The sequence below is a fragment of the Sceloporus undulatus genome, chromosome 4 (genome assembly GCF_019175285.1).
Source record: "Sceloporus undulatus isolate JIND9_A2432 ecotype Alabama chromosome 4, SceUnd_v1.1, whole genome shotgun sequence".
Taxonomy (NCBI): Eukaryota; Metazoa; Chordata; class Lepidosauria; order Squamata; family Phrynosomatidae; genus Sceloporus; species Sceloporus undulatus.
The window spans coordinates 55,323,448-55,350,084 of NC_056525.1; the positions used below are offsets into that span (position 1 = coordinate 55,323,448).

General features: G+C 39.2%; 1 protein-coding gene across 1 annotated transcript in view; it reads left to right on the top strand.

The window, feature by feature from the left end:
* PLXNA2 (plexin A2) overlaps positions 1-26,637 on the top strand; it is a 518,762-nt gene that overhangs the window by 474,920 nt on the left and 17,205 nt on the right. Inside the window, 3 exon segments of the mRNA XM_042463708.1 lie at positions 2,221-2,388; positions 7,776-7,869; positions 23,138-23,377. Coding sequence (XP_042319642.1) covers positions 2,221-2,388; positions 7,776-7,869; positions 23,138-23,377 — 502 coding nt within the window.

The window sequence follows — 26,637 nt, forward strand, 5'->3', positions numbered from 1 at the left end:
TAAGAATTGGCTGCAGAAAACCTGTAGCTGTACACATCTCTATTTGTTGTTATCCTTCTTCTGTTATTTTTGCATCTTACATCCCCTCCCCCTATTATCCTTCCCTTGGCCTTTGGCCTTTAATTATTATTATTATTATTATTATTATTATTATTATTAACCTTTATTTATAAAGCGCTGTAAATTTACACAGCGCTGTACATACAATCTTTTAAGCTGCCTTCCCCATTTGTAAGCTCCTTGGGAGATGAACTTTTCCTTCGCTCTTTTGGGGAAAAACAGATCAAAAGAGTTTGCATCAGATTACAGTATAAGGGATATAAAATAATCACTTCCTTTCCTTAATTACTTCATATATCAATCCCAACTCCCTTCTAAGAAAAAAGAAAGAGTAGGTCATTTAATACTTTGGGGAGGAACAATAAAAATTCTGTATCTCAATGTCAAACTTTTTTCTGTATGTTATGTATGTTATCAAAATGGCACCATTCATATACAGGCATACAAGTATTAGTAGAATCTGAGAAATACAAACTTATGCAGGAATATAAAATATATTTTGGGTGTGGGACTAATCCAAAAACAACTTAGTGAAGCTAAGCAAGCTGAGAAAGCATTGAATGCTAATTGATAAGAGTGGGGCAGAGTAGACCAATCCCTTAAAGCATGAAATGGAATGAAGTTTTTTGGAAGAAGCTGTATCTGAGTGGCTGGAGCGCTCTGCACTGCAACTTTTTGTTGGAGACCACCTTTGTGCTTTTCTCACTGCAAAGACAGTATTTGCTTTGTTCATATGTATAAGAAAGGAAATTTTCAAAAGTTTTCTCCCTGTTGGAAGAGACTGCAAGAATTTTTCCACATGATTAAAATGATTTTTCAGATTTTGGGTCTTAAAGGGGGGGCATACAGTCATTCAATTATACTTCTATTAAAAAGAATAAGTCAGCAGGCCAAACAGACATACAAAACCAGTGTGCATTTCATTTCCAGTTTTTTCTCCCTAAAACACACACATATAAGCACTACTACACTCTCTCTTTTCTACACACAGATCATTTTCATTGAGACATTGTGTTAGTCATTTCATTGCCTAGGAGGGAAATATGGACACAAAGATACTTTGTATACTTTGTATACATGTCTCCCATGTTGTATAATCAAGACTCCATCACATGCTCCTGAATGTTTGAATCTCAACATCAGATTTAAAACTCTAAGCCAGTTCCACCCTAAAAATTACAAATAGTTGTTTTAGTTGACTGGGAGAGATACTAACCTTTCACATGATAACAATTTGGGTCCATGCTGCGGCATACCCTCCAATTTTTCCAATTTGGCAAGACAGTCCTGTTTAATCTTTGTCACCCTGCTTTTTTAGCTGTTTTTAAAATGTCCTAGGACTTTATTGGACTCATTTCCCCCATTATGGGCACGGGAAGGGGAAAGCTCTGGGCCACGTGAGTCCAAGAAAAAATGCATTTTATTGCACCCCAAAGTGTCCTCAAAATTGCCCTAGTCCATCGCCTGGTACCAAGCCATTCCCATTCAGTGCTGAGGTGCATCCTTTGCCTTGGTCGGAAGACTTCTGTCATACAAAAGGAAACACCTCAGCAGTGAATGGGAATGGCTTGGCACCGGGCAATGGGATGGGGCCATTTTGAGGACACTTTGGGGTGCGGTAAAATGTGTTTTTTCTCAGACTTGCACACCCCCAAGCATCTCCTTCCCATGCCCATAACGGGGGGAAATGTGTCCGATAAGGTCCCTAGTTTCTCTTTCCCTACTTCCCCCTTTTTTCCTCAGCTTACTTCAGGGGATGGAAACTGAGTTTAAAGTGCAAAAGACGTTTGCACTCAAATAACTCAAGAGAGGGAGAGAAGAGGAATATCTTGCGCTTCCCAATAAGCCCAGGCAAAAGCAAACAGCTGCAGCCTCTACGAACTTGTGTATTTTTCCCCCTTAATAGCTTTTACCATCTTAACCACACTCTGATGTTGCTTGGCTACATGGTTTTTCTTTGTGAAATGTGGAAAGATATACTGTAACATTAATTGTCCTGGACAAGTAGCATTTGTTGCTCCCATTTAAGAGAATGAATTGAAAGAATTCAATTCATGTGTAATAAAATCAGACAAACATTGTAAGAATCTCAAGAGTAAAATCCTTTATTTATATTCCTGCTTGCTGAGAGTATATCTCCTTGTTCCCTCTTCCATACAGGAGGTCTATCAATGAAATTGTATGTGTCTCTGCACCATCAACCCATGGTCTAGGCCCTGTGCATGTCTCTGTCAGTGTGGACCGTGCTCAGTTAGAGCGCATGCTGCAGTTTGAATACATCGATGACCCCAGAGTTCAACGTATTGAGCCTGAGTGGAGCATAGCCAGGTAATTGTGATTATAACTGGAATGGAACCAAAGAATATCTGATTTAAATCAGGCCGTGCAAAAAAAGGAATAATAGAAGATGGATGAATGGAGTATGTGTAAATGAGAAGGAAGATGGATGAACAGACTGCATGCTTGTATGAGGATGGACAGAGTATGAGGATGGATAGTCTCTGGTCCTGTCTTCCACTGGTATTTGCCTCCAAAATATCAACCTCAAGGAAATTAAGTGCGGGGGAGAGAGAGATTCACCATATATATCTCAATATATAGAACTTCACCTCCTTCTAAAACCCCAGTGAAAACAATGTACAGGCTTTGAAAAAACATGTGGCTTTGGATTAGTTCCTTCTGATTTAAAACCACCCTAAATAATTTTAATCAGTACCAAGACTTGGCAGGTTAGCATATCCTCTTCTCTCTCTCCACATACTGTAAATTGCCATCTAGACTGTATGTCCATTCTTCTTTGACCCCACATCCTTCCTCCTTCTCCTCCTACACAGATCTACTGGCAAATTGCAGGTCATGGGGCTACATCCCCATGTGAAGGAGCACCTGCAGTATGCATTACCATAAAAGCTCCCACTCACTGCAATAGGAGGGTATTCTTTCCCCTTCTGATGAAAGCTGGAGGTGCAGAGTCCTATCCAGATTGGTGTGCTGGTGTGAGGGAGAGGAAAGGTGGAGTGTTTGGAATTTTTCTCCTCATGCAAATAAAAAGCACAGGTGATTCAATATGCATCTAGACTACAACATATGGGTAAAGGGTTAAAACCCCTAACTTTCCACTCCCATACCAAGGTCTTGATCCAGATTGGTGCCACTGTACCTGAAATTTGTGGAGAAATCTACTTCTCTTCTGCAATTAGGTTGGTTTGAGGAAGGAGTGAAGGAAAGAAAAGTCTTGCAGGCTGCATGGGAATGCATCTGCAGTTTGCATCCTGCTTGTGGATCAAATGTTCTCCTTATCTATCTTACCGTAACTCTTGATCCATAGCAAAATGAAAAGTATCTTTTCCTTATGGAACTCTGTTCATCTCTGTAAGCACCCAGCCTTTCTGGGAGGAAAATGCCCAGAGACAGAATAGTTTCATGCATTTGACAGATTTGTAGAGGTAGTTTTGATTTGGAAGTGTTTGAAAACCAGAGATGTTAAATAATAGGATATCTGTTTTGCCCCCCTCAATCTTCTTGGTGCTAGTGTTCTGCTCAGAATATAACTCTAGTTAGGTTATTGCCTGTTCTTACTCCAAAAGCACATGAAGCTTAAAAACAAGGCATGTGGTGGAGAAGAATTGGTATTACAGTGTCTGCTCTCTCAGTTACACATAAAAGGCACAACTAATACCTGTCCACACCAATAAAACTGTAGATGCAGTAAAGATAGATATTACCCAGCTAAAAAGCCATTTTGCTGAATTCTTTACACATTTTTTAGAAACAGCTGAAAATCTTTCGTCTTGTTAGAACAATTGAAATACTTTGTGATAGGTGTTAACTTGAATTATAGACAGGCCAATTCCACAACCACCACTGAAATAAAAACTGTATCCATTTCTTCCATAACTGCTACTTCCTAAAAATTTGAAAGAGAAAAAGAGTTGAATGAAAGTTTCTGATGAAAGTAATGTCTTTAAAAACACAAATTCTAGAAATGCATTTTGAAATTATGACAGATGAAAAATGAGTTCATTTTCTATTTTATATAAAACACTGCAAAATTTGAGACGTTCTGAAATCCTCTATTATCTGCAGAGCCTAGGAAATTTCTTCCCTCTCTCCTTCTATCTCTTTTTAGACCACAGCTCCAAGCATACGAGGTAAATTTCCAAGTAAATTTTCCAGACTCTGTTTGTCACTTTCTGCAACTTTAGGGACTGGGATATGTGTCTCGGGCCTTAGAATGTTTTTGCTGATGGCAGTGTTGTTTTTCCATTTCACGACTACCACCTCCCACAGAAATGAAAACATTGTTTGTGACTCATCATTGGAGAGCCAAGGCTTCTCTGTGGGAGAAAGAGCTATTATCTGTAATTCTGTTACTTTGTTCTGTTGTCAACACCTACCTTCTAAGGTCCTTGAAGAGTCATTTCACCTGTGTAAATACAGGAGATTTATGGATAAGCCATAACGCACAGTTTGGGACTTCTATTCCTGTAGATTTTCTGGGTTCAGAAGTGTTGAAGAAATCCCTACCTACTGGCAGTAATCGTTTGAATTTGTTTGGCCTGTTAATAATAGCTGTGCAAGTTAAGGAACTCCTCTTAAACATCTCAGTCCCTTTCAGTATATTGTAAAAGGGAAAACTATAGCATGCTGCCCATCCAAATTCATCATTGCTAGTCAGCTAGAGCATCTCTGTTCCCCGAGTTGGAAAATCAGACTTATTAACTCAGTTGTAATTACTGAGGCAATTACAAATATGGCAACCTCTGACAAGATTCCGGGAGAGCAAATGAAGCCCTGTGATCACTCCCATCTGCTGAAGAAATGCACAATTGCTCATTAAAAGACTTCCTCTTAAGAGCATCAGAGAATCAGGAATAGAACAAAAACAGTGACAACCAATGCATTAAAAAGCTGATGCTCATCAAGATAATCTATTCACCCAAGGTGTACTTCCCCATGTGTGTTCTAAAGTACAGGTTTTGATTGACTACTGTCTAAAATGCTGGACCAGTGTCTTCACCACTGTAATTGTTTGGACTCTTATAAAGTTACATACAAAAGACAAAATTGTGCAGTAATTCCACATGCTGCAAACAAATTGACCGCTGGGAGATGAAAAGGCTTCTAACAAAATTGGACAGAGGTAAACTTTTAAAACAAGATTATGACATGGCTGTAAAAATCCCTGAAGGCATTGTATTCAGACTGACTGGCACAAGATACTGAGGGAGTGGGAATGAAGCCTGAGAACACAGTTCCTGCTATCTTTGGCATCAAAGCTCTTTATTTTTTGTGCTCAGTAGTTTGTTAGTCTTGTTTTTTTAGGCTGCTCACTTTGTATCTCAGTGTGCTTCTGTAGATCATGTCAATTTTTCTTGTTTCCTGGATTCAGGTACAACAAAATTGTGTGTGTGTGTGTGTGTGTGTGTGTGTGTGTTCGGTAGAAAGTGAAGTTATAGATAGGATAACATGTCCCCCTCAGCTTGGGGTTAATATTTTTGGGGTACATACCAGTGTAAGGCAGTATCCTTACACTCTTCCATCTTCACACAAACACATTCATGCATTAATTTCTCCTTCCATTTATGGACATTCCATTCAGCCATCTTCCATTATTCCCTTTCTCACTGATTTGAAGCAGATACTCCGTGGATGCCAGAGTGAGAATGTGGAAAGATATTTGAGATTTGGACTATGCAGATTTCTGACACGTTTCAGATTTACCAAAGGGCAAAACCAGAATAACAGTGACTTAGGGGAAGTGATCCAATGAAGACTTCCAAGATATATGTGAAATTGTAGAGCCACTCATATCTTTCAAACTCTCCAAGCATAATTCAGATATGATCCTACACCACAAGCAAATAAGCAAGGCAAAAAGAATCCAAAAGTAGGACTAGTGAACAAAGCAGAGGTCAGACCAAGAAAACCTTTCAGCATGTTGGGTAAATCTGTTGAGGGAGATCAAACGTCAGAATCCAGGGTCTAAAGCCACTCAGGTACAAAACAACAACCCAGACAGGGTTCTATATGCCAAGTCAAACACAGTCCAAGCTCAGACCCTTAGGAACTGTACAAACCGGTGATTAAGGCTGGCCTGGGGGCTGAGTCAGGGCATGTTGTCCACATGATGCACGGCCAACTCTGCCCCCAGGCCAGCATGACGCCATGCACCACACCACACAGAACGCAGCATCACGGCACTCCTCTGGCACTGCAGCTACATGACAAAGTGACAAAGGAGTGTGGAAAAACTGCATGCCAGAGACTATGGCACCCTTTCCTGGGCACAAAAATGAGCTGCTTTTTGTAGCTCCTTTTTGTGCTGTGGCAAAGTGAGATCAGGGCTGTGGCATGTAGTTGCTGTGTCTCCAATCTGGCACTAAAAGGGACAGTTGCAGGCCGCCCCTCTGGGGCAGTCTGTTGAGCCCCTTGATTTTGAAAGCTTTGTATATACAAAGTGCATATATGCAAAAAATGCAGGAATAGCTGACAAAGTGCAGCTAAAAATGCAGTCTTTATCAGATTCCCTGATCCTGAGTTCCCTTCTAGACATTTCAGATTTAAATCTACCTGGAAGGGGAACTCTTCACTTGATATCTTGAGGAAACCTCCCCTGGAGCTGAGTACTCCTGTTTACCTGAACTCAAGGCCCTGCCTTCACTCCATATCACTCATGTGAATTGGCAGGGTTCTCTTCATGTGATTCCTTGTCCACAACTGCTGCAGGGCTGTAGCTTTCCAAATAGTCTTGAGTCCACAGGGAAATTAGTTCATTCCAGCCTCAGATTCAAGAGTCTTTGACTTGTCCTTCCAGAAGAGTATTCTGTTCGTGGCATGACACTTACAAATTTGGTTGGAGTGAACATCAGAAATAATCCAAAGAACTGTTAAGAATGTAATGCAACAGGACAGCTGTTGATACTTTTGGAGGGCTTTAACATCACTTTCAGGCAGTCACTACAGACTACAACAGGAACTTGGCTCTCTCTGATGTACATTCTTGGTCCACTTCCCCAGCCAACTGGGCAGGCCTTATACTGTTTTCCACTCCAATTCTTAAATAACCACAATCCTATACCCCTTTCTGACATCTGTCACTTTGAAGGTTAGAAAGAAACTGTATTTTCAAATGAATTTATCTATCTTGAGATAGCGAGAATGAAATGACTGCAAGTTCTATGATGATCAACTTCACTGTTACTTGCTTTGGTCCATTATCCCTCTCTTTTCATTACCTTGGCATCCATTTTTCTGTTTAAATCTCTGCCCCATATGTAATAATTTTAGGAGGTTTACAAAATGGTAGTCTGTTCCCTGTAAAATCTACATAATTCCCAGATTCTCTTACTTAGGAGCATGCATCATTATGTAAACCATCAAGCACCATGACTAATTTATTGTCTTTATTTATTTAGGCCTGGGTCTTATTTTTTTTTCTCCTGCCAGCTCCAAGAAATGTTACATGAAAGACATAACTGCCCACTAGGGGGACAGATGAGACCAGAAAATCCAATTAACTTGTGAGACAGGTCTAGCCAGAGTCAGGGTGTTGGTATATTAATCCACTCTGTCACCTCATTCCAATACAGCCTGTGGAAAACATCTTGCAGAATTCAACAAGCATTTGTATTTGCCAGAAACATAGGCACTGGGCTCTGCCCCAGTTCCCCTTGCCAAACCTCATTAACCCAAAGTCTTCTGTTTCCCTTCAGTGGCCACACACCTCTGACTATCACAGGGTCGAACCTGGATGTCATACAAGAACCCAGGATACGAGTGAAGTACAATGGCAAGGAATCTGTCAATGTAAGTTACTGATTTTGGTAAAGATTTCATCCTACCTTAACCCAATTGTACAAGTTTCTGTGTGGATATGAAACTAGTAAAAAGGCAAGGCACTTGATAACTACCAAGAAAGGTAGATAGAAAGAAAGAGTTCCCAGAGTGCCTGAATTACTTATTGTGTTCACTGCTCTCCAAAATTTTGCTTCAAGACTTTCTAAGATTCCAAGTGTGTGAAAATGTTAACTCATAAACAAAACACATTAAAATGTTTTGGAGTATGTACAAGTCTACAGCAAAGCATTTTTCTTATACCACAAGCCATCTACAGACATACTTCTTTTCTGTAATGAATATATTATGCTGTAAAATCTATTCAGCAAAGGTATATTTTGCTGTATTTATTTTTGCACCTGCTTTTTAAAAACCTGGTTGTGTTCAATAACAAAATAGCCCAAATTCCAAAATCAATTGGACATCATAAAAAGTCCAGACACTCTGAGAACAGTTTCTTTCTGGATATCAGTGTCCATCATAAAGTATGACTCTGATGGGTCTGATTTGTTCAAAGTGTTTTTATTTTCTTGGAAAAACAAACATCCTCTACAAAGTATTTCCCAGTAAACTTTAACAGGATAGGCATGTTATGTTCAAGCTTCTCAGACCTTTTATGTTTAAGGGGTCAGAAATATCTATCTGGCTCATGTTGCCAGCCCACAGAGCTGACTTATGTCATACTCACATTTCAAAGTATAACCTTCCTTTTCATATGCTTCCATTTGTAGTACTAAAAAAGCAAAAGAAATTATAACACACACAAAAAAAAATTCTATAGCAGACCACTTGGATGCAACTGATGCCATTTGTCTACTTTTAGGACAATCCTGAGAATCTACATTTTAAAAATAGTTGAATGTAATAAGATAATTAAGATATAGAGAAAGAAAGAAAAATAGATGTTGTTTATAATTAATAGTGCTTTTTTGAAAATGGCCCTTCCCTATGTTGTTGCCATTTGTTCTACTTTGACAGCCTATATGCCACTACTTTCGTTTCACTAACCTGGGAGGAGGATATGCACCTCCTTGTCCCAAAAAGAGATACTTGCTTCTATCTCAGGTGGGAAGACCTAGAGCTGTAACCACCAACTTTTAGGATTCTGAAACTCCAATCGAGGCTACTAGGGGTATGAGGGAGAATTAACTCTTGTAGTGGAAGGAGCTGCTGGTGGTCATTTTAGTGAAATGACATTGCTGGTCATTCTCTCTGTTACTCTCTGTGTTCATAGATTTATGAATTGAAGGAGCATTCAATAAGATGGTTATCAAGGTTGATAATTACTACTGAAGATATGGTCCATGTTCTGCTGTAATGATCTGATAATCAGTTTGGACAAGTTGTTACCGGTGTATTCATAACTGGAGACATAGTATGCAGGAAACTATTTCCTTGCCATTATGTCTTTATTAGAATTATTTGGGGAGGGGGGGATATGCAGTGTAGTGCAGAAAAATAATATTTGTTAAAGCATAAGGTAGGAGAGCATTGTGAAGTCTAAGGTTTTCATGGCCAGCATCAATAGTTTTTTTGTGGGTTGTTGGGGCTATGTGGCCATGTTCTGAAAGAGTTTATTCCTGGCATTTCCCCAGCATCTGTGGCTGGCATTACCATATACGGTGCAATTGCAGACAAGTCTACATAGGGACCACCAAACGCAGTGTTCAAACCTTAACATTAGGAGGAACTTCCTGACAGTAAGGGCTGTTCGACAGTGGAACAAATCTCCTTCCTTAGAGGTTTTTAAACAGAGGCTGGATGGCCATCTATCGGTGATGCTTTGATTTAGATTTCCTGCATAGCAGGGGGTTGGACTGGATTGCTCTTGCGGTCTCTTCTAAATCTATGATTCTATGAACATGAATCAAGGAACATGAGTGACACTGGAGACTGGGTCAGCCAGAAAAATCAGCAGTAGAAGAACATGTTATAACCCTTCTTGGGTGTAAAATGTTATTTGAAAAAACTGAAATTCTGGACCATGCCAGCAACTATCAGGTCAGAATGCACAGGGAAGCCATTGAAATCAACAAATACCTAGCCAACTTCAACAGGAAAGAAGAAACCCTTAAAGTAAACAAGTTTGGCCACCAGTCCTGAGAAACACCAAAATTAAGACCCGGGGTCAGGAGTTTTTCCCAGAAAACAATGGATCACTAATTAAATAGACACTCTGAGATCTTGCCATTCAACAACAAAGCAGCACACAAATTAACATGTAAATCACCTCCTCTCAACCAAGGACCACACAGTATATATACCTCACTTCCATGGCAGCGTTCTCTGAAGATGCCAGCCACTCTTCCAGAACATGGCCACATAGCCAAAAAAAAAAAAAATAAAAAAAAACCACAAAAAACTATGAGAGCATTATTAGTAGATTCATGAGCAAGTATGAAATTGGTTGTTTATTCTTCCCTTAGGAAAGTGTGCTCAGATCCTTAAAGATTTTGTTTTCAAAACAAAGTGTATTCGGCAGATACTGGTCCACCTTCTGCATATGTCCATTGTATACATAAGAACACTGTTGGAATGGAAAGAATATTCGAAAATAGAGTTAGAAAACCTTCTCTCTTTTTTTAGTGTTGAGAAATCCTGACAAGAAGAATCTGAGAATGACAAAAAAAATCTTCACTGTTTCAAATTTATTTTGCACAAAATTTGTACATGGTTATTCTGTAAAGAAAACTGTTCAGAAAATATTATTTCTACAAATAAATATTATTTCCTATGCAGAAAGCACTATAATTTGGGGTTTGTTATGTGCAAAAATTCTCATGTAGTTGATTTACATAGAAAAGATTTTTCTGTGCTGGAAACAGCATTTTCTTTATAGGAGATAATATTTCTGCATAAAAATATTAATGTCTGTGCAGAATATGTTCTTTCCTATATATGCAATGCTGCTATCTGTGCTATCTGACATTTCATTAGACTTGAAAACTGCATGGTTTTCAAATACTTTCTCACAGTAGGAAGAAAACTGTTGAAATTACATATTGTTTCCTTAGAGCTTAGGGAAGAATTACATCCCTAGAACATTGACAATGAAGTAATTAAAAATGTTCTTATCATGACGGTAACAAATCACTTAACACATTCACTTATGCTTTCCATAAACGACAGCATGTGAAAGCACCACAGACAATCCTGTGTGCACAATGCATTTCAACATAGTTCCATGGGCTTACTCATAGATAACTATGAAGTCTTGCCCACTAAACTTCATCATGATAATGGTTTGCCTGTTTGTGTCTTTCCAAGATATCTATTTTATGATAGACTTTTCATCCAGACTGTTACCTTTTTGAATACAAATAAAAAAGAAGTATATAAATATACACAAACACATATATTTATTTGTTCTTATTGTGTGCTTTCAAGTCATTTCTGATTTATGGCGACTCTAAGATAAACCTATCATGGGATTTTCTTGGAAAGATGTTTTCAGAGAGAGTTTGCCTTTGTGTCCTGGTAGGTATCCATGGCCAAGCAGGGATTTGAACCCTAGTCTCCAGAGTTGCAGTATAATGCTCTACCTCACTACCTCACACTGGATGCCCCCTCTTCTCCCTCTCCCTCTCCCTCTCCCTCCCTCTCTCTCTCTCTCTCTCTCTCTTCACACACAGATACACACACACATTGAGGGCATGACTGAGTTGTTTTTTGTTTAAAGCAAAGCTGGTTGTAATGATGTAATCCTTAATTCAATACCACGGCCTGTAAATCTTAATGCTGTGTGTATGTGAGAAGCAAAGTGGAGTTGAGCAGTGAGATCTGGATGTCACCAGAGCAATGGATGCCCTTTTTCTTAAACATATTAGATCACTTTTCCTGTCGTTCTTCTTTTTTCTGAACATATATAAGCAAACCTTTTCAAACACACCATTAACCTAACAATTCACTCTTATTTGCTCCAAAAGTGATGCAGTTTTTTCTGGTAATGCAAGAAAAAGCTTCTCATTATTCTCTGATTTTATATTCTAAACTAAACTAAACTCACTTAAGAACTGCAGACTTGCATGATCCTTTGAATAAAAATGCCTCAGTGGCCAAAGGCGTAAACTTGCATTGATTTATTTGTTAAAACTGGATGTTTAAAAAAGAACACTCAGGTCTCAGTTGACAGCATTCCAAAGTGTAGAGATGGTAAGCTTGTTCACATCAATGCCAGAGAGAAAAGGCATTATTTATTGTGCTTGTTGATAGATTGCTGTTGTAATAAAAGGGATCGACAGGACAGGCTATTAACTTAGGTAACCTTTAACCTTTTGTTAACAGAAGCATAATATGGTGCAGTCCATTTTGTTTTGGTTGTTTTAACCATTCACGAACGCCACATGCTGCTGCTGACTTACTCAGTCCAGCAGCCTTTACAGATCCATGGGGGTGAATCCTACACCTTCATAAATGCAATGTTTCCCCGTGTTAGGAATGTGAATAATACAGGTTAATATTCACATCTTTGATAAAAGAAGAGTACCCCAAAGTCTAAGATACCCTGCTCAGAAAAAGAAGAAAGCCATGAGAGTTTTTACATTTCAGGAGTTCATAGAGAAAAAATTGTTAGTGCAAAATACATGTGGTTTTTTTTTTCTATATTAAAAATGTGATTTGTCAGGGTGAAAAGATGTTTTCTACAGAAAAAGGAGTCTTTTGTGGAAAAATATGTTCACCCACCCCAGGAATGGAAAGAATCATAAAAATATTCGACCCATTGTTGAAAAAGGATGTTTCCTGAACATTGGGATACCCCAACAAGGATCATCCTAGATACAATGAAATGCATTGTATGAAATTATGTTGCCTGTGAAGAATTCATCACATTTGTGTTTTGCACTGAAATGGGTTTTCCGTGCAGGAAAAGTCCTTTATTCATGCATAAAAATGTTAAGGAAAAAGCCACATGGGTTATACAGTAAGAGAAATAAAAGATGTATGTGAGAGTCAGAGTGACTCAGCAGAAGCCAATTGAGAACCACACAGGTGTGAATGGTAATACAATTAACAGGTCCAGAGTGCCAAGGACAAGAATTGCAAAGTGGATAATTAAACACACCTGACAATTGTTAAGTGGTCAAGGCTGAGATGATGAAATCATTAATTGTGGGATGAACAAGGAGAACCAATGGGAATGATGTACACGCCTACTGGGTGGAAACAGACAACAGTAGGTGGTACCATGATATGGCTATAATAATGACTATACATCCCAGTGTATTTTGTGGGTAGTAGTGGATTGTTGTGTGGGTTGTAGTTGTGAGTAGTTGGATTGGAGAGTGAGGAGTTGAGTATTGTTTGGAGCTGTGTATATAGTAGAATAAAGTAGATCTTTTATATAAGACTACTGAGTTGTCTGGTGTCTTGGGTGAAGCTACAAGAACCAGCAGGACCCTGGTGAAGAAGGGTGAAGACTTCTGTGGAAGCAAGAGTGAGAAGGCTTGGAGAGTTTGTCGGGGTCTTCAGCCTGTTCTCTGCGACTCTTGCAAAGATATAACAACTGGCCAAAACTGGTCAGTGTGGTGCACAACCAGGTGGTGAGTTCCAGGCCAGGTGAAGAGCCACAACTCCCATCATCCCTGACAAAAAATAGGTTTCCTGGATAGAAAATCCAATTTATGCATGAAATAAGCATGTTATTTGTGCAGAATAAGTACCATCTTGAAAATACCACTTTAGTTTTCAGGGTGTCTTCTTGATTTACAGAGAAAATGGCATGAGTTGTTCATTCTTGTTGGTAAAAGAAAAATTGTAAAAATTTGATTCTGTTTTTTTTTTTTTTTTTGGTTGTTTTGTTTTGTTTTGTTCAGAAAGCATGTTCTCTTCACAGGAATCAGTGCATTTTGCACAAAATCCATTGTCTCTTTAGCAAAAATACTGCTTTTTGTGCAGAAACATAGTGTTTCCAAAAATGCACTTTCTTCACAGAAACTCCAAATTTATTTTTGCAAAACGAATTTTCCTGAACAAAGTCAAACAGTATGAACAGTCATTGATAATTTCACCTCACATTCTTGTGGAGTGGGGGCAGGATCACCAACATGATGACTAAAGGTCATTTTGTGATTCTACATTTATTAAGATGATCAAAAATGTACAGGTTTACTGGACACATTTGTAAACATACAGTATATGTTTCTATCACAGAGCACCCTTTCTGTCACCATGGTTATTGCACTTCAGTGTGACCACATTCTGGAAGTTCAAATGATGCAAATCAAAAAAAAATCTTCTGATCATTTCAGTGGGTGGTTGGAATACACTTGGAGCAAAAAAAATAACTGTTCACAAGATTTATTTCTTTAAAATATTTATATTTTCCTGCTCATTGGAGTTCTGAAATATGATGTTTTATTGCAGAAAATCTAGTAAGATAACAACAAAAAGATATATGAAAAAAACAGATCAAAGTCATTTTTAAAAATATAGATCTGGTGAAGCAAAGCAGTTTATATTGTATGGGATTAAGGATGGAGCCATTCTGACTTTCCTTGGGAGAAAATTTTACACTGGGGGTGCTGCTATTGAAAAGTGCCTGCCAACCAAGTTCTCAATGAAGTTCTCATGTGCCTGCCAACCAAGTTCCTCTGTGGTAGGTTATATATCAGGACTCTGATAACAAGCAGGCTGATATGAGAGGATGCAGTTAGTCAAATATCTTGGGCACAAGAAATTTAGGACGTTATAGGTCAAAGCCGTGAACTGGGCTTTGGATTTAGTTGAGTTCTACTGCAGTTGACTCTAGATCAGAGGTTCTCAACCTTTGATCCTCCAGCTGTTTTAGACTTCAGCACCCAGAAGCCTTTGCCAGCATGGCCAAGGATGAGGGAATCTGGGAGATGAAGTCAAAAACACTGCTCTAGATGGAAACATGTATAGTCTTTAAAATGCATGGCAGGAAACAGGCTAGCCATCATATGTTGCACTAGCTGATGTTTCTGAAAGAAGAGGAAAGAATTAGCTATAACAAAATTCCCTTGTACATTGCACAAGGCCACTTTTTCTTGAATTGATGGAGGACCTAGAGGTTCTATGCAGACAACTGCTTGAGGGGAATCTATCTATACATGTGGCCTTCTTCCAGGATAATATGCACCCACTCAGCATCTCTCCAAGACAGGCTGGAGAGTCTTTTCAAATCACAAATTGTAAAAAGAAAGAAAAGTGGCTCAAGCAAAATGGTGGATGCTGCATCATCTAGAATTCTGAGGTCTATGTAAGCAGAGTTGTGTGTCTTGGGGGGAAATTACTTGACATCATACCTGTTTCATTATGGTGCTCGAGCAGTAGTTCCCAAGCTTTGATCCTCCAGATGTTTTGGACTTCAGCTCCCATAATTACTGACGATTGGCCAAGTTGGCTGAGGTTTCTTGGATCTGAAGTTGAAAACAAATGGACCCCCAAAGATTGGGAGCTATAACCATGCTACAAGATTGCCTTCTCTGCATCTTCAGCATAATGTTAAAGTGCGTAGTGTTAAAGAGTAGCCTCTTTCCAGTCCCATGTTAATCCACTTTAGAACCTCAGGAACTCTGTTATCTGGAGGCACTTCATTTAGCAAGGACAATGGAAGCATATGGCACTTGTGTCATTGTGAAGCCCTACTATATATCATCCAAGGCACACACACAAAAGACTCAGCAGAAGGGAGAGGTGTGCTAAATAAACAGTCAAAGAAGGCTTGACAAAAACATAATGGAACTGATGTCTTCACTGAGTCTACTCCCTGAGCACCTGTTTCATGACAATGGGGCTGTCCTGAGGCCAGTGTTAAACTATCAATGCCTCATAAAAGCATTGTGCTGCCCCAGGTCAGTGTGGAAAAAGCCCATGGGCCTTACAAGTGTATGCTTAGAGGTTTATATTTCCCCTTTTATCTCTTGTTGATGTTGTGTGCCTCCAAGTTTTCAATTTAGGCAATCCTAAGGTGAACCTGTTATGCGGTTTTTCTTCGCAAGATTTATTCAAAGAGTTTTTTTTCCTCCTTTGCCTTCCTCTGACTGACAAGGCTGAAGGAGTGTGACTTGCTTGCTACTAGCATACTCTCAGCTCTGGCAGATCATTGGCTGGAGGTGTGCTTTCATTTGTATCTGTAAAATCATAATAATTCCTTAGGTTCAAGCTTCCCTCTTATCCTTTGGCTATGGACAACTTCTAGAAAAGTTCCCCAAAGTTTCCACTTTTGTTCAATTATTGTTCCCAGTGTAGTATTGAGTTGCTTTGGTTAAAACCAGGCAAAATTTTAAACATAATTGGTATTGAAGCACCAATAACAAAAAGTATCTCTGTGAGACAAAAGAAATGAAGCTGCCTCTAATTATAAAACCCCCTGGTGTTTATGAACATCCTATAAGAAAGTGAATAATTTATGTAAGCACCTCTGAATAGTATTCACAAAATGATTCAAAAAGGAAAGCCTGCAAAGAAAGTGAAGCAATACAATGGCCTGTACACAGAGGCAGTCTAATGCTCACTAGTTTCCTCAGATATTTGGTAACAACCCCAGTCATAACAGCTAAGCCATATTGACTATATATTATGCAAGTTGTAGTCCAACACATGTGAACTGTGCCAGCTTGAAGAAGCCTCTATGATGCTATTATAAGTCTACCATTGCTGTCTGACCTCAGTGGCTGTGTATGCTTGCCAGATGGTTCAAATGATTTATCTCAGTCAGGACACCCAGAAACAGTGCTTTTGTTATGTATAATGCCCAAATATGCACATTTGTAATAAGAAAAGAAGTTGTCCATCTGACTTAATGTATCCAAGTAACTCTGGATTTCTTATTACATTCATTCAGCTTATTCATTTAGTGAAATATGTATTGATCCAGTTAACAGATTTCTCAAAAGAGCTCTCTTTCTCACTCTCTCATTCTCTGGAACTTGGAGACCTAGATAAAGAGAACATCGTTTGTTTGTTTGTCTAATTCAGAGGTGGAGAAATGTGGCCTGCACATGGTCTCAGACCCTGCCAGTCTCTCAAAGACCTCCCACCCATCAATATAATAATATGTGAAGTCGAAGGCTTTCATGGCCGGCATCCATAGTTTTTTGTGGGTTTTTTGGGCTATGTGGCCATGTTCTAGAAGAGCCCGAAAAACCCACAAAAACAATATAATAATCAATCTTCATTTTACAAATAACCACAAATAATTAAAAAATAGAGTTGAGAGCCAGTGTGGTGTAGCAGTTTGTGTGTTAGACTATGACTCCACAATAATTGGAGTTTGAAAATTAGCTTACTTGCTAATTAGCTTACTTGCTGTTCACCGCTATGATCTTTGGAATAGCGGTATATAAATAAAAACAAATTATATGATGATGTACAGATGATATTTGACTCCAGATAGTGAAAATTTTCACACAACATCATTATATCATTCCTTTATCGTCCCAAAGTGTAGTGGAATCGCCATAACAGATAGACAATTCCAAAAGATTTTCAAATGAGGCAGTTAGTGTTCTTAAATCGTTGATATATCAGAATTCAGCAATAAATGATTACAAAATGATTTCAAAACAGGTGAATTGCTGAATGATATAATGATATAATGATATAATGATGTCGTGTGAAAATCTTCAGACTGTCAAAGATGAAGTTTGATTCAACAACAACTAAATAGATTTGATAGATTAGATTAGATTAGATTAGAATTAGGATTAGATTGTAGTGCAAAATGGAGAAGATAGATGACTGATTGGAATGGGACATTACAATCCAGTTATACTGGTGGTATTACACTTGTTGCACTTTTTCCTGATAAATTTCCAGGAATCAATTGAAACTGTTTTTAACTTCCACAAGTTTTTATGACTTAGAACTTCACAGATACATGATGTCCTTATACATTAAAATCTTCAGTGTATGGCTTTCTGCTGTTGCTCTTTACCAGACTAAGATGTTTATCACACTATATTCTTAAAGTGCTATCTCTGCCTGAGAATTCTAAATACCCCTCCTTAAAACTGCCAATCCCAGAATGCAACAGGAGGCAGCTAGAGGAGTCAAAGTGGAATAGTAGCACTTTAAGAGTATAGTGTGATAAACATCTAAGACAAGATGAGTGTCTTGTGGGGGAGGCCCTTCTCAGTGATGGCACCCAATTATGGAATGCCTACTCCAGAATTTGCCTGGCACCTACGGAGTTTATCAGACAAGGGGAATTGGAAGTATAATCCGATGGCAATCTGAATGCAATCATTGGGTTTAACATTATTGCGTGATAACCCACTACACACAAATTCGGGCAATGGGAAGTCAGTCCGAACACAATCATGTAGTTTCATGTTATTGCGTGATAGACTGCCACACACAAATTCAGGCAGTGGCATGCTATTTTCGGGCAACGGAGAGCCAGTTCGAATGCAATGTGTATTCACGTAATTGCGCGAAACTAGCGACTTTAAGTGAATGCGTTCTGGCCCCACTTTCTTTTCATTCGAATTTAAGAGAAATTTCTCCTGTTTTATAAACTCCTACATTCTTTTCCCTTAAGAACCAGGGGAAGGATTTTCTAAACCTCTTGGATACAATTTTACTTCCATATGTTGCTTTTAACCTGTTTTTTTTTAATACTTTAGTGTTTAGTCTTTGTGTTTTATAATATTTGGGGAGGGAGCATTGAAGAGTAATACAAGAAGGCAGGATGGTGTAGTGGTTTGAGCATTGAACTGTGACTCTGGAGATCAGGGTTCAATTCTCTGTTTAGCCATGGAATCCCACTGGATGACCTTGGTTGAGTCACCCACTCTCAGACCCAGAAAACCCTATGTTAGGATCACTTTAGGGTAACCATAAGTCAGAAATGACTTTAAAGCTCACAACAACTTGAAGAAGTTGGCATGGAACATGATCACTCAGTACACTATGGCATAGATACTGTCCACTGGGATGCAGTTTTTTACACATGCTTGTTTTGTCTTTACACTCAGAAGTTTCAATCCCAAAACTAATATTAAACTTCTGTTGATGCTGTCAAAAGCCTAATACAAAGAATGCAGAAATTGACTAGCACCAAGCATTCATCTGAGATCTGTGTTTCTGTCTTTGTGTCTCTCTGTCCCCATCTGTCTATCTCTATCCCTCACTAGTTCATATACACACACCTTCTACCTCCCTAAATTGTGATTCTGTTGGATGTTTTACGTTGTTGAATATTGTTGTTTTGCAAGGACCCTGAAATAACATACACCAATCAAATTTATCAGTGCCTTTTAGTGACTTTCACGAGCTGTTCTGCATGGAAACACTGTCGTTTTACAGCCTGCCTACATGAGTTTGTTGTGCAGCACTCTGAGTTTGGAGCTGATAAAAAAAAGATCTTCAGATAGGATTGGATATTGACTATGGAGATCAGGGGAAAGTCTAAGCAAACTGTCAGATTGACGAAGAGCGTGTAGATACACATTCCTGGGATACTGTATAGATGAGCTGTGTGCTTTTATGATGCCTGCCATTTTTCAGGGAGGAACCACATAAATCTGAGAAAATGTAGCTTCTGATTACTTCCCTTTTAAAATTCACTGTTGAGGCAATCCTCTGAAACTGTTAGGATTCTGAACCATAAAACTGATGGCTGAATTCCCGCACACAGTTATTTGCACTCAAATCCCATTAATATAAATGAAATTTAAGTGCATTTAACTGTACACAGCATTGCAGCTGAAATTCTCATGACTCCAATTGGTGCAGATTTAAGACAAATGGCAGCTACAGAGCAATATTCTGAAATGGTTTGATGTTTGCTGGCAGAGCTTTCTTTCTTCCTCATTTGTTCTCATTAGGGATGCTGTGAAAGGTCAAAAAAGTTCTCAGTATGAATACTTCTGAATACAAACAGGAAAGCAGAATTGGCATGCTTCCTTCTCCCAAGTCCTCTCCATTGCTGTCAACTTGCAAAAAACAGCATTAGAAATACATCTTATTTTGATCAAATAATCTAACCAAGGGGTAGGAGTCATGAAGCCCTCTAGATATTGTTGAACTGCAGCTCCCATCTTTCCTCAACATTGCTGGTTAAAACCAATGGAACTTAAGAGTCCAACAGCATATGGAGGGCTGCTTGATTACCACCCTTCTTTAACTTGTAATACCAGCTTCAGCCACAGTGAAAGGTCCAGGTGGGAACAGAACACTTCAGATGTCCTCAGCTTTATAGGGAATGCTGTTGTCTTTTCAATATTCCAGCTGGACATCATGGCTGGCATCTTGTTAATTGCATGCACAAACCTATGTTGTTGTTGTTGTTGTTGTTGTTGTTTTGGTCAATGTGGTGGCTGGTATTCCCCTTCTCCTCTCTGTAGCAACCAACTCTACCCCCAATTACTGTAGATCCACTGCAGCCCCTTCCATAGCCTTTCCAGGCATGGGGGAAAGCTAGGGATGAGATGTACCTGGCTATATCCACATAGCTAGATATTAATAGATTACATTATTCACAAAACCACCAGAGGATTGCACTAGGCATGGAATGGCATTCCACCAAGCATGGGATGGGGCTTAAGCAGCTCCACAGTGAGTCCAGGGATCAATCAGTGGCCAGTTGTAGCATAGTTCCACATGCAGAACTACCACACTACAGTGGATCATACAGGATTCTGCCCAACATGTGATAATTATGTAGAGTTCTGCAGTCAAAGGCTGTAGCACAAATGTACATGCATGCACACACTGCTTCTCACACACAGTTTGAGAATGACTCTGACACTACACAAGGTGGAAATCCCAATCAAGAAGTTAAAAACGATGCTTTGTCCCATACAACCAAAATCAGGAAATAACCCAGAATACAGCCTATGCTTAATAGATTAAGCTGGATAGCTGTTGCCTCCCTGCTTGGCACTGACCAGACCCTCCTTAAGTGATATGTTGCATAATATTCCCTGCTAATACCATAACCAGCAAATATGAATTAGCTAGACAAGTAGTTTATCTCTGTGGTTTGTGTCTCTGGGTTTTATAGCTGTGAAGGAGTGAGTCAATCTGCTGTGTAATTGTCATAGGATGTAGGGGGAAAGGGAGGGGAAATGTATTGGAACACTGGAGTAAGAAGTGCTGCAGCCTCGTGTCTCTTTACTGTACTCACAGCTTCACTAGTGTCCAGTTTCTACCCCATGGTTCAGTAGATAAAGAAGTGGGAGTTATGCAGCTAAATCTAATTGTCAGTCCATGTCAGAGTAGAATCATTGAAACTTGGTAAATCAACAGTTATATAATTTTCATTGATTCAATAAATCTGCTTTATTTGAGGAATGGCAATTGTATTTAAGCAATAGATTTCTTATTTTCTGTGACTGAGCTCTCATTTGTAAATCTGAGTCCCATTTTCATTCTGATAGGTTACTATTGCCATTAAATTAGATAGGCCCATAGATTCAGTGCGCATTTGGCATTTTATGGTAGAAGGCTATTGGTTGTTTTGTTTTTGTTTTTTAAATAGTAAAGTCAAAAGTCCCATTCTGAAGATGCATGCCCCTTATAAACCTGCCTTTGAAGGGCATCAGCACCTTGCAGTTGTCTTTCTTGCTGTCACTTTTCATTTTTCTGATTTACAAATAATTTTTAATGTTATTAATGCACAAATGTGTGTGAAAATTAAATTTCCCATTTGCAAAGTGAGGCCAAATTAAATGTCTCATGGTGGTTAATAGGACCTTGTTTCTAAATAAAACTCCATCAGTAGAAGCCTTACTATGCTTTCTAACTAAGGGACTATCCAGACCAGCCTGAAAGGCTGGCCTGTGGGCGGAGTCAGGGTGCAGTGTTCTGATGACACCGGCCCTAACTCTGCCCCATGGCACCATGATGTCCAGACAGCATGCACCATCATGATGCACATATGGCACCCTTTGGAGGGCACAAAAAGGAGTCACATTTTGCAGCTCCTTTTTGCACCCTCCAGAGGCCAGATTGGGGCCCCTGAGTGATGTTACCATGGCCCCAGTCTGGCCAGGAAAGGGAAAGGGGGGGTATGTATAGCCCCTAATTCTTCTCGCAGGAGATAAAGAAGCTGGACAGCCAACTTTTTACCAGTAGCATGTACCCTTCATTTTACCCCAGATCTCTTGTGACCAACTGATTATTTTATACTACTGGAATGGGGAAATGGCGTAGATTTGTCATAAGAACCAGACATTATACCTTATTGGCAGACCATAACAAAGCATGAGAGTAGATTACAGCTATATGAGGATCTGGTTAAGAATTCAAATTCTGTTGTTATTTTCTATTTGGGGTACTGTCTAATGCCCTGATGCTTGAGAGAATAAACTAGAATGATGCAAATCTGAACTAGCATTTTTAACGTATTGCAAACAGTTTTGCTTCAACAACTTAAGACTTTTTTTTACACATTTTCTAGGATGCTATGGACATCTATTTAAAAAAATTACACTTGCTAATTACGGGTTTAACCTATTGTTGTTTTGCTTCAGCTTTTATTCCATACCAAGTATATACAATGCATCTATCAAAAATGCTTTGCAAACTCTCAGCTCATCAGATTATGTCTTTTATGTTAGAACTTTTAAATATCAAAGTGAAGTACATGCTAGCAAAATGCTAGGTCCCAAATGAAATGCAGTTGTGTGCAAGTTTAAGAAAAAGAAGAAAGGTGTTAGGAATTGTTAGTGGGAGGAGGGAGTTATAAGCTTCAAAATATGTTATAATTTTTAAATAATTTCATTAAGTTTTTTGTTTGCTTGCTTGTTTCTTTCTCTTTCTTGAGTGACCAGTGTGTGGAATGCAAAAAGATCCTATGCTTTAGTTTTACCAGTTTCCATGGAGTCTAACATGCATTTTATTAGATTATTTTGCTAAATCCCTTGCATAATAGAATGGAGAAAGAGGTAGACATAAACCAGGTATGTGATACAGAAACTACTTTTTGCACTATTTCCTATATGCTGAAGCTATGCCAAATTTCCCAGCATCATACACTTCTGTTAGCTTTTCAGGCCTTTCAGAGACATTTTAAAAAACTGCTAACAAATCTAGAAATGAAAATGGTTTACTTTTCTAGCTAGAATCACCCAGACACATGCACATATACATACATCATTTGTATCTAAAGACTATCAGTGCAGGGCAGTACATGCGTTGGGAAATGGTTTCATTACTTTAATATTCCCAAACTCAATGACCTTGGATGAAGGACTGAATGAACACCTGTGTTCTTCCCACAGAAATATACATTTTATTGAAAGTATAACCCTTCTTTGCCTGCTTCCAGGTCTGTAAAGTTGTGAACGCAACCACCTTGACTTGCCTGGCTCCCTCTCTCACACCAGAATACCGACCTGGCTTGGATGCTGTTGAACGACCTGATGAGTTTGGCTTCATCTTTAATAATGTTCAGTCCTTGCTGATTTATAATGACACCAAGTTTATCTATTATCCAAACCCAACCTTTGAGCTTCTCAGTGCTAGTGGTATCTTGGATCAGAAACCAGGCTCACCCATTATCCTGAAGGTAAGAGCAAGTAATTTTTTTGAGTTCATAAACCCAGTTTATTTGGAATAATTATCTTCTGGGACAGCACTGTAATCTATGTAAAGTCTTAGAATCATAGAATCATAGAGCTGGAAGAGACCACAAGGGCCATCCAGTCCAACCCCCTGCCATGCAGGAAATCACAATCAAAGCATCCCTGACAGATGGCCATCCAGCCTCTGCTTGAAGACCTCCAAGGAAGGAGAGTCCACTACACTCCGGGGGAGTGTGTTCCACTGTCGAACAGCCCTTACTGTCAGGAAGTTCCTCCTAATGTTGAGCTGGAATCTCTTTTCCTGCAATTTGCATCCATTGTTCTGTGTTCTAGTCTCTGGAGCAGCAGAAAACTTGCTCATTAGAAAAACTTGGGCTCATTAGAAAAACATTCCTGTGTCTAATGTTTTCAAAGAGGAAGACCCAGAAGGTTTTAAGTGTACATTCAAAATGGTAAAATATAAATTCAAAAAAAAAAAATAGATATTTACAAGTTCCTTTCTAGAAGTCTGATTTTTTTAAAGTTTACCATAAAATTCTTTTTTTAAAAAAGTAGGCATGTTGGTATGGTTTTTTGAAAAAATATCCTTAGGAAAAGCTTGGATGAAGTACTGCAATACTAAAGCAGTTTGACACCACTTTGATTGCCATTACTCTGTTATGTGGAATCCTGGGATTTGTTTTGTGAAGCAAGAGAGCTCTCTGACAGACTAGGCTGAATACCTCACAAAACTATGAATCCCAGGATTGTACAGGATAGAATTGTGGCAGTTAAAGTGGTGTTGAACTCATTTAATTCTCCAATGTGGATACATCCTTTGAAAAGACCAATTAGATGAAACACTCCCCTGTCGTTAGCCTTTGCTATGTCCCAATTCTTTTCAAGGCTAAAATTAATTACTGTACCTTTCAAAAGGGGCAGAGGGTAAGCAAAAATAGAAAGACTTGTGGGATTCTTTTTAATTGTAAGTATTTCTCATAGAGCTGGAGTGATAAATCTGCAGCTTTCCAAATATTGTTTGACTTCAAGCCAGGATTCTGTCCCTTTTTTGTCATGCAGAATGATCTGCCAATGTTATAACACCATGTTGCCAGTGCTTGCCTCCTGGCCTGGCCTGGCTGTATCTTGACTACTTTTCCCCTCAGTGTCTGGCTCTGCAGACAAGGCAATGTGAGTAATATGGGCTGGCCTGAAAAATGACCTGTGCCTTTTCAACAAATGATTTCTGACGCCACCCTTCCAAGTTTGAGAAAGGAAGCACCTGTAAATAAGCTAGCATATGTGGAGAGGCATGGACCATAGGGCCATCTTCTCTGAGGCATTGCCATTGTTGCTACCAAGTCATTCATTGCTGTTCCTATGTTTGTTTATTTGGATACTCTCCTGTACAAGAAATCAGCAAAAATGTCAAACCATTCCTAGAATAATCTGTTCCATGAGAGATTTCCCTATATAGGATCCTGGGCCAATGTTCAGCATCCTAACCATTGGGTATGTTCTTTGGGGTTGGTAGGAGTTGCATTGCAGCAATATTTGAAAGGCAACACATTCCACTAGTGTCCTAGAGCCTGGTCCAGATTGGAAATTAATGAGAACATCAGAACTTGACATGATGGGATTTCAAAACTTTTTACAGTGCAATTCTACTCATCAATAAGTTGCATAAAGTTCTATGGGGCTTGTCTGATAAGTAGCAATAATTTTTTGATACCAGAAGAAAGGAAGGATATTAATTAATTTATATTTTATAAATTTTATATTTTTATACAATTAATGAGCATAAGATTGCAACCCTAACTGCACATTTGTCTCCATCATTATAACCACAGGTTTTCCTCCATCCTTACCTCACACATGTATTTCTATAACACAATAATCCATGCCTGCAGAAATCCTATGCATCACTATTTAATATATCCAGATTTTCCTCTACTTGGTGTGTGAAATGGACATTATTATCATTATCATTATGATAATTATTATAGTCAGAATAGCATTCTGAGCTACCCAAAGGTACAAAATTCTTTATGTATTTGTACTTCTATCTAAATATGGCTCAGAAAAGTTTTAAATACTCAGGGCTTAGAAATTTTCTATCACTGAATATTTGTGTCCCCTCCTTGTATAAATAAACTTGCCCAGCATGAACTGTTGCTTTCTGTCTCTGAAGAACACTCCACTTTAAGAACCTGACATGTGAATTTCATCTAAACCCACACTCAGATTAATTTCTAATGTTGTATGAGCACAATGTTTCAGTCACTGCATCAGTGTTACTTCTCTCCTCCCACATTGCCTGTTATCACAATTGTTCCTGCTATCACAGTGTCCTTTTAAGTGTGATGTTTAACATACTGGAAGGTGGTACTAAGATGCTTAGTGTTTATTTTTTAATTACTAAGTATGAGATCCAGTGGATACAGTCTGATGAAAATACACATACTACCTGAAGTGCATCTGGTGTTTCCTTGGTCCGTACATAATATGACAAAAGGTATCCATGAGGCATCCTGTTTTTCCACTCCCCACTTTTTAAAAAAATCTTGGACATCTTACCAGCAGTACTTCAGAAAAGATCTCTCCTGTTTTCCTCTTCTGGACACCTCCATCTCCTCAACAATCTTACCAGCAGTTCCTCAGAGAGTCCCTGGTTTTTTGTTGTCTTAGAAAATTGTACCTGATTTTGCCCAGGTCTGTACTTCATACATGATGCATGGCTCTCCAGTTTTCCTACCATTTTGAAAACAAAACCAACTACTGCAGGAGCAGTACCTCAGTCCATTACCATTTTTCCACTTCAGAAATCAGATCAGTACTATCTTATCCCTCTTTTGTTTAAGTGAAAATTTCCCTCCCTCAGGAATGTTAGCAGCAGTTAGGGATGCCATATCCCGGCGGCTCCCGGTGCAATCAAGGTTTTCGAGGAACCGGGCCCACCCCAGCCCGGTTCCCCCTAGATCCTGGGTTTGGGCTCAGCCTCCGGGCCGGGCCTGCACATGCAGCCATTGCCGTGGCCACTAATGCAGCTGGCGCTGGCCGGCCACCCACCTCCTCCTCCTCCTCCTCCTCCTTGGCCGTGCCACCCTCCTCCTCCTCCGCTCCTCCTCCTCCTTCTTCTGCGCAGCTGCTGCACCACCTGTGACACTTGCCCGGACATCAGCCGGCAGTAGCGCGCGCTCGCCCCTCTTGCGCACCCGCGCGCAGGGCTTAAAAAGGAGTGCACATCCCCAAAGCTGTCTGGCCA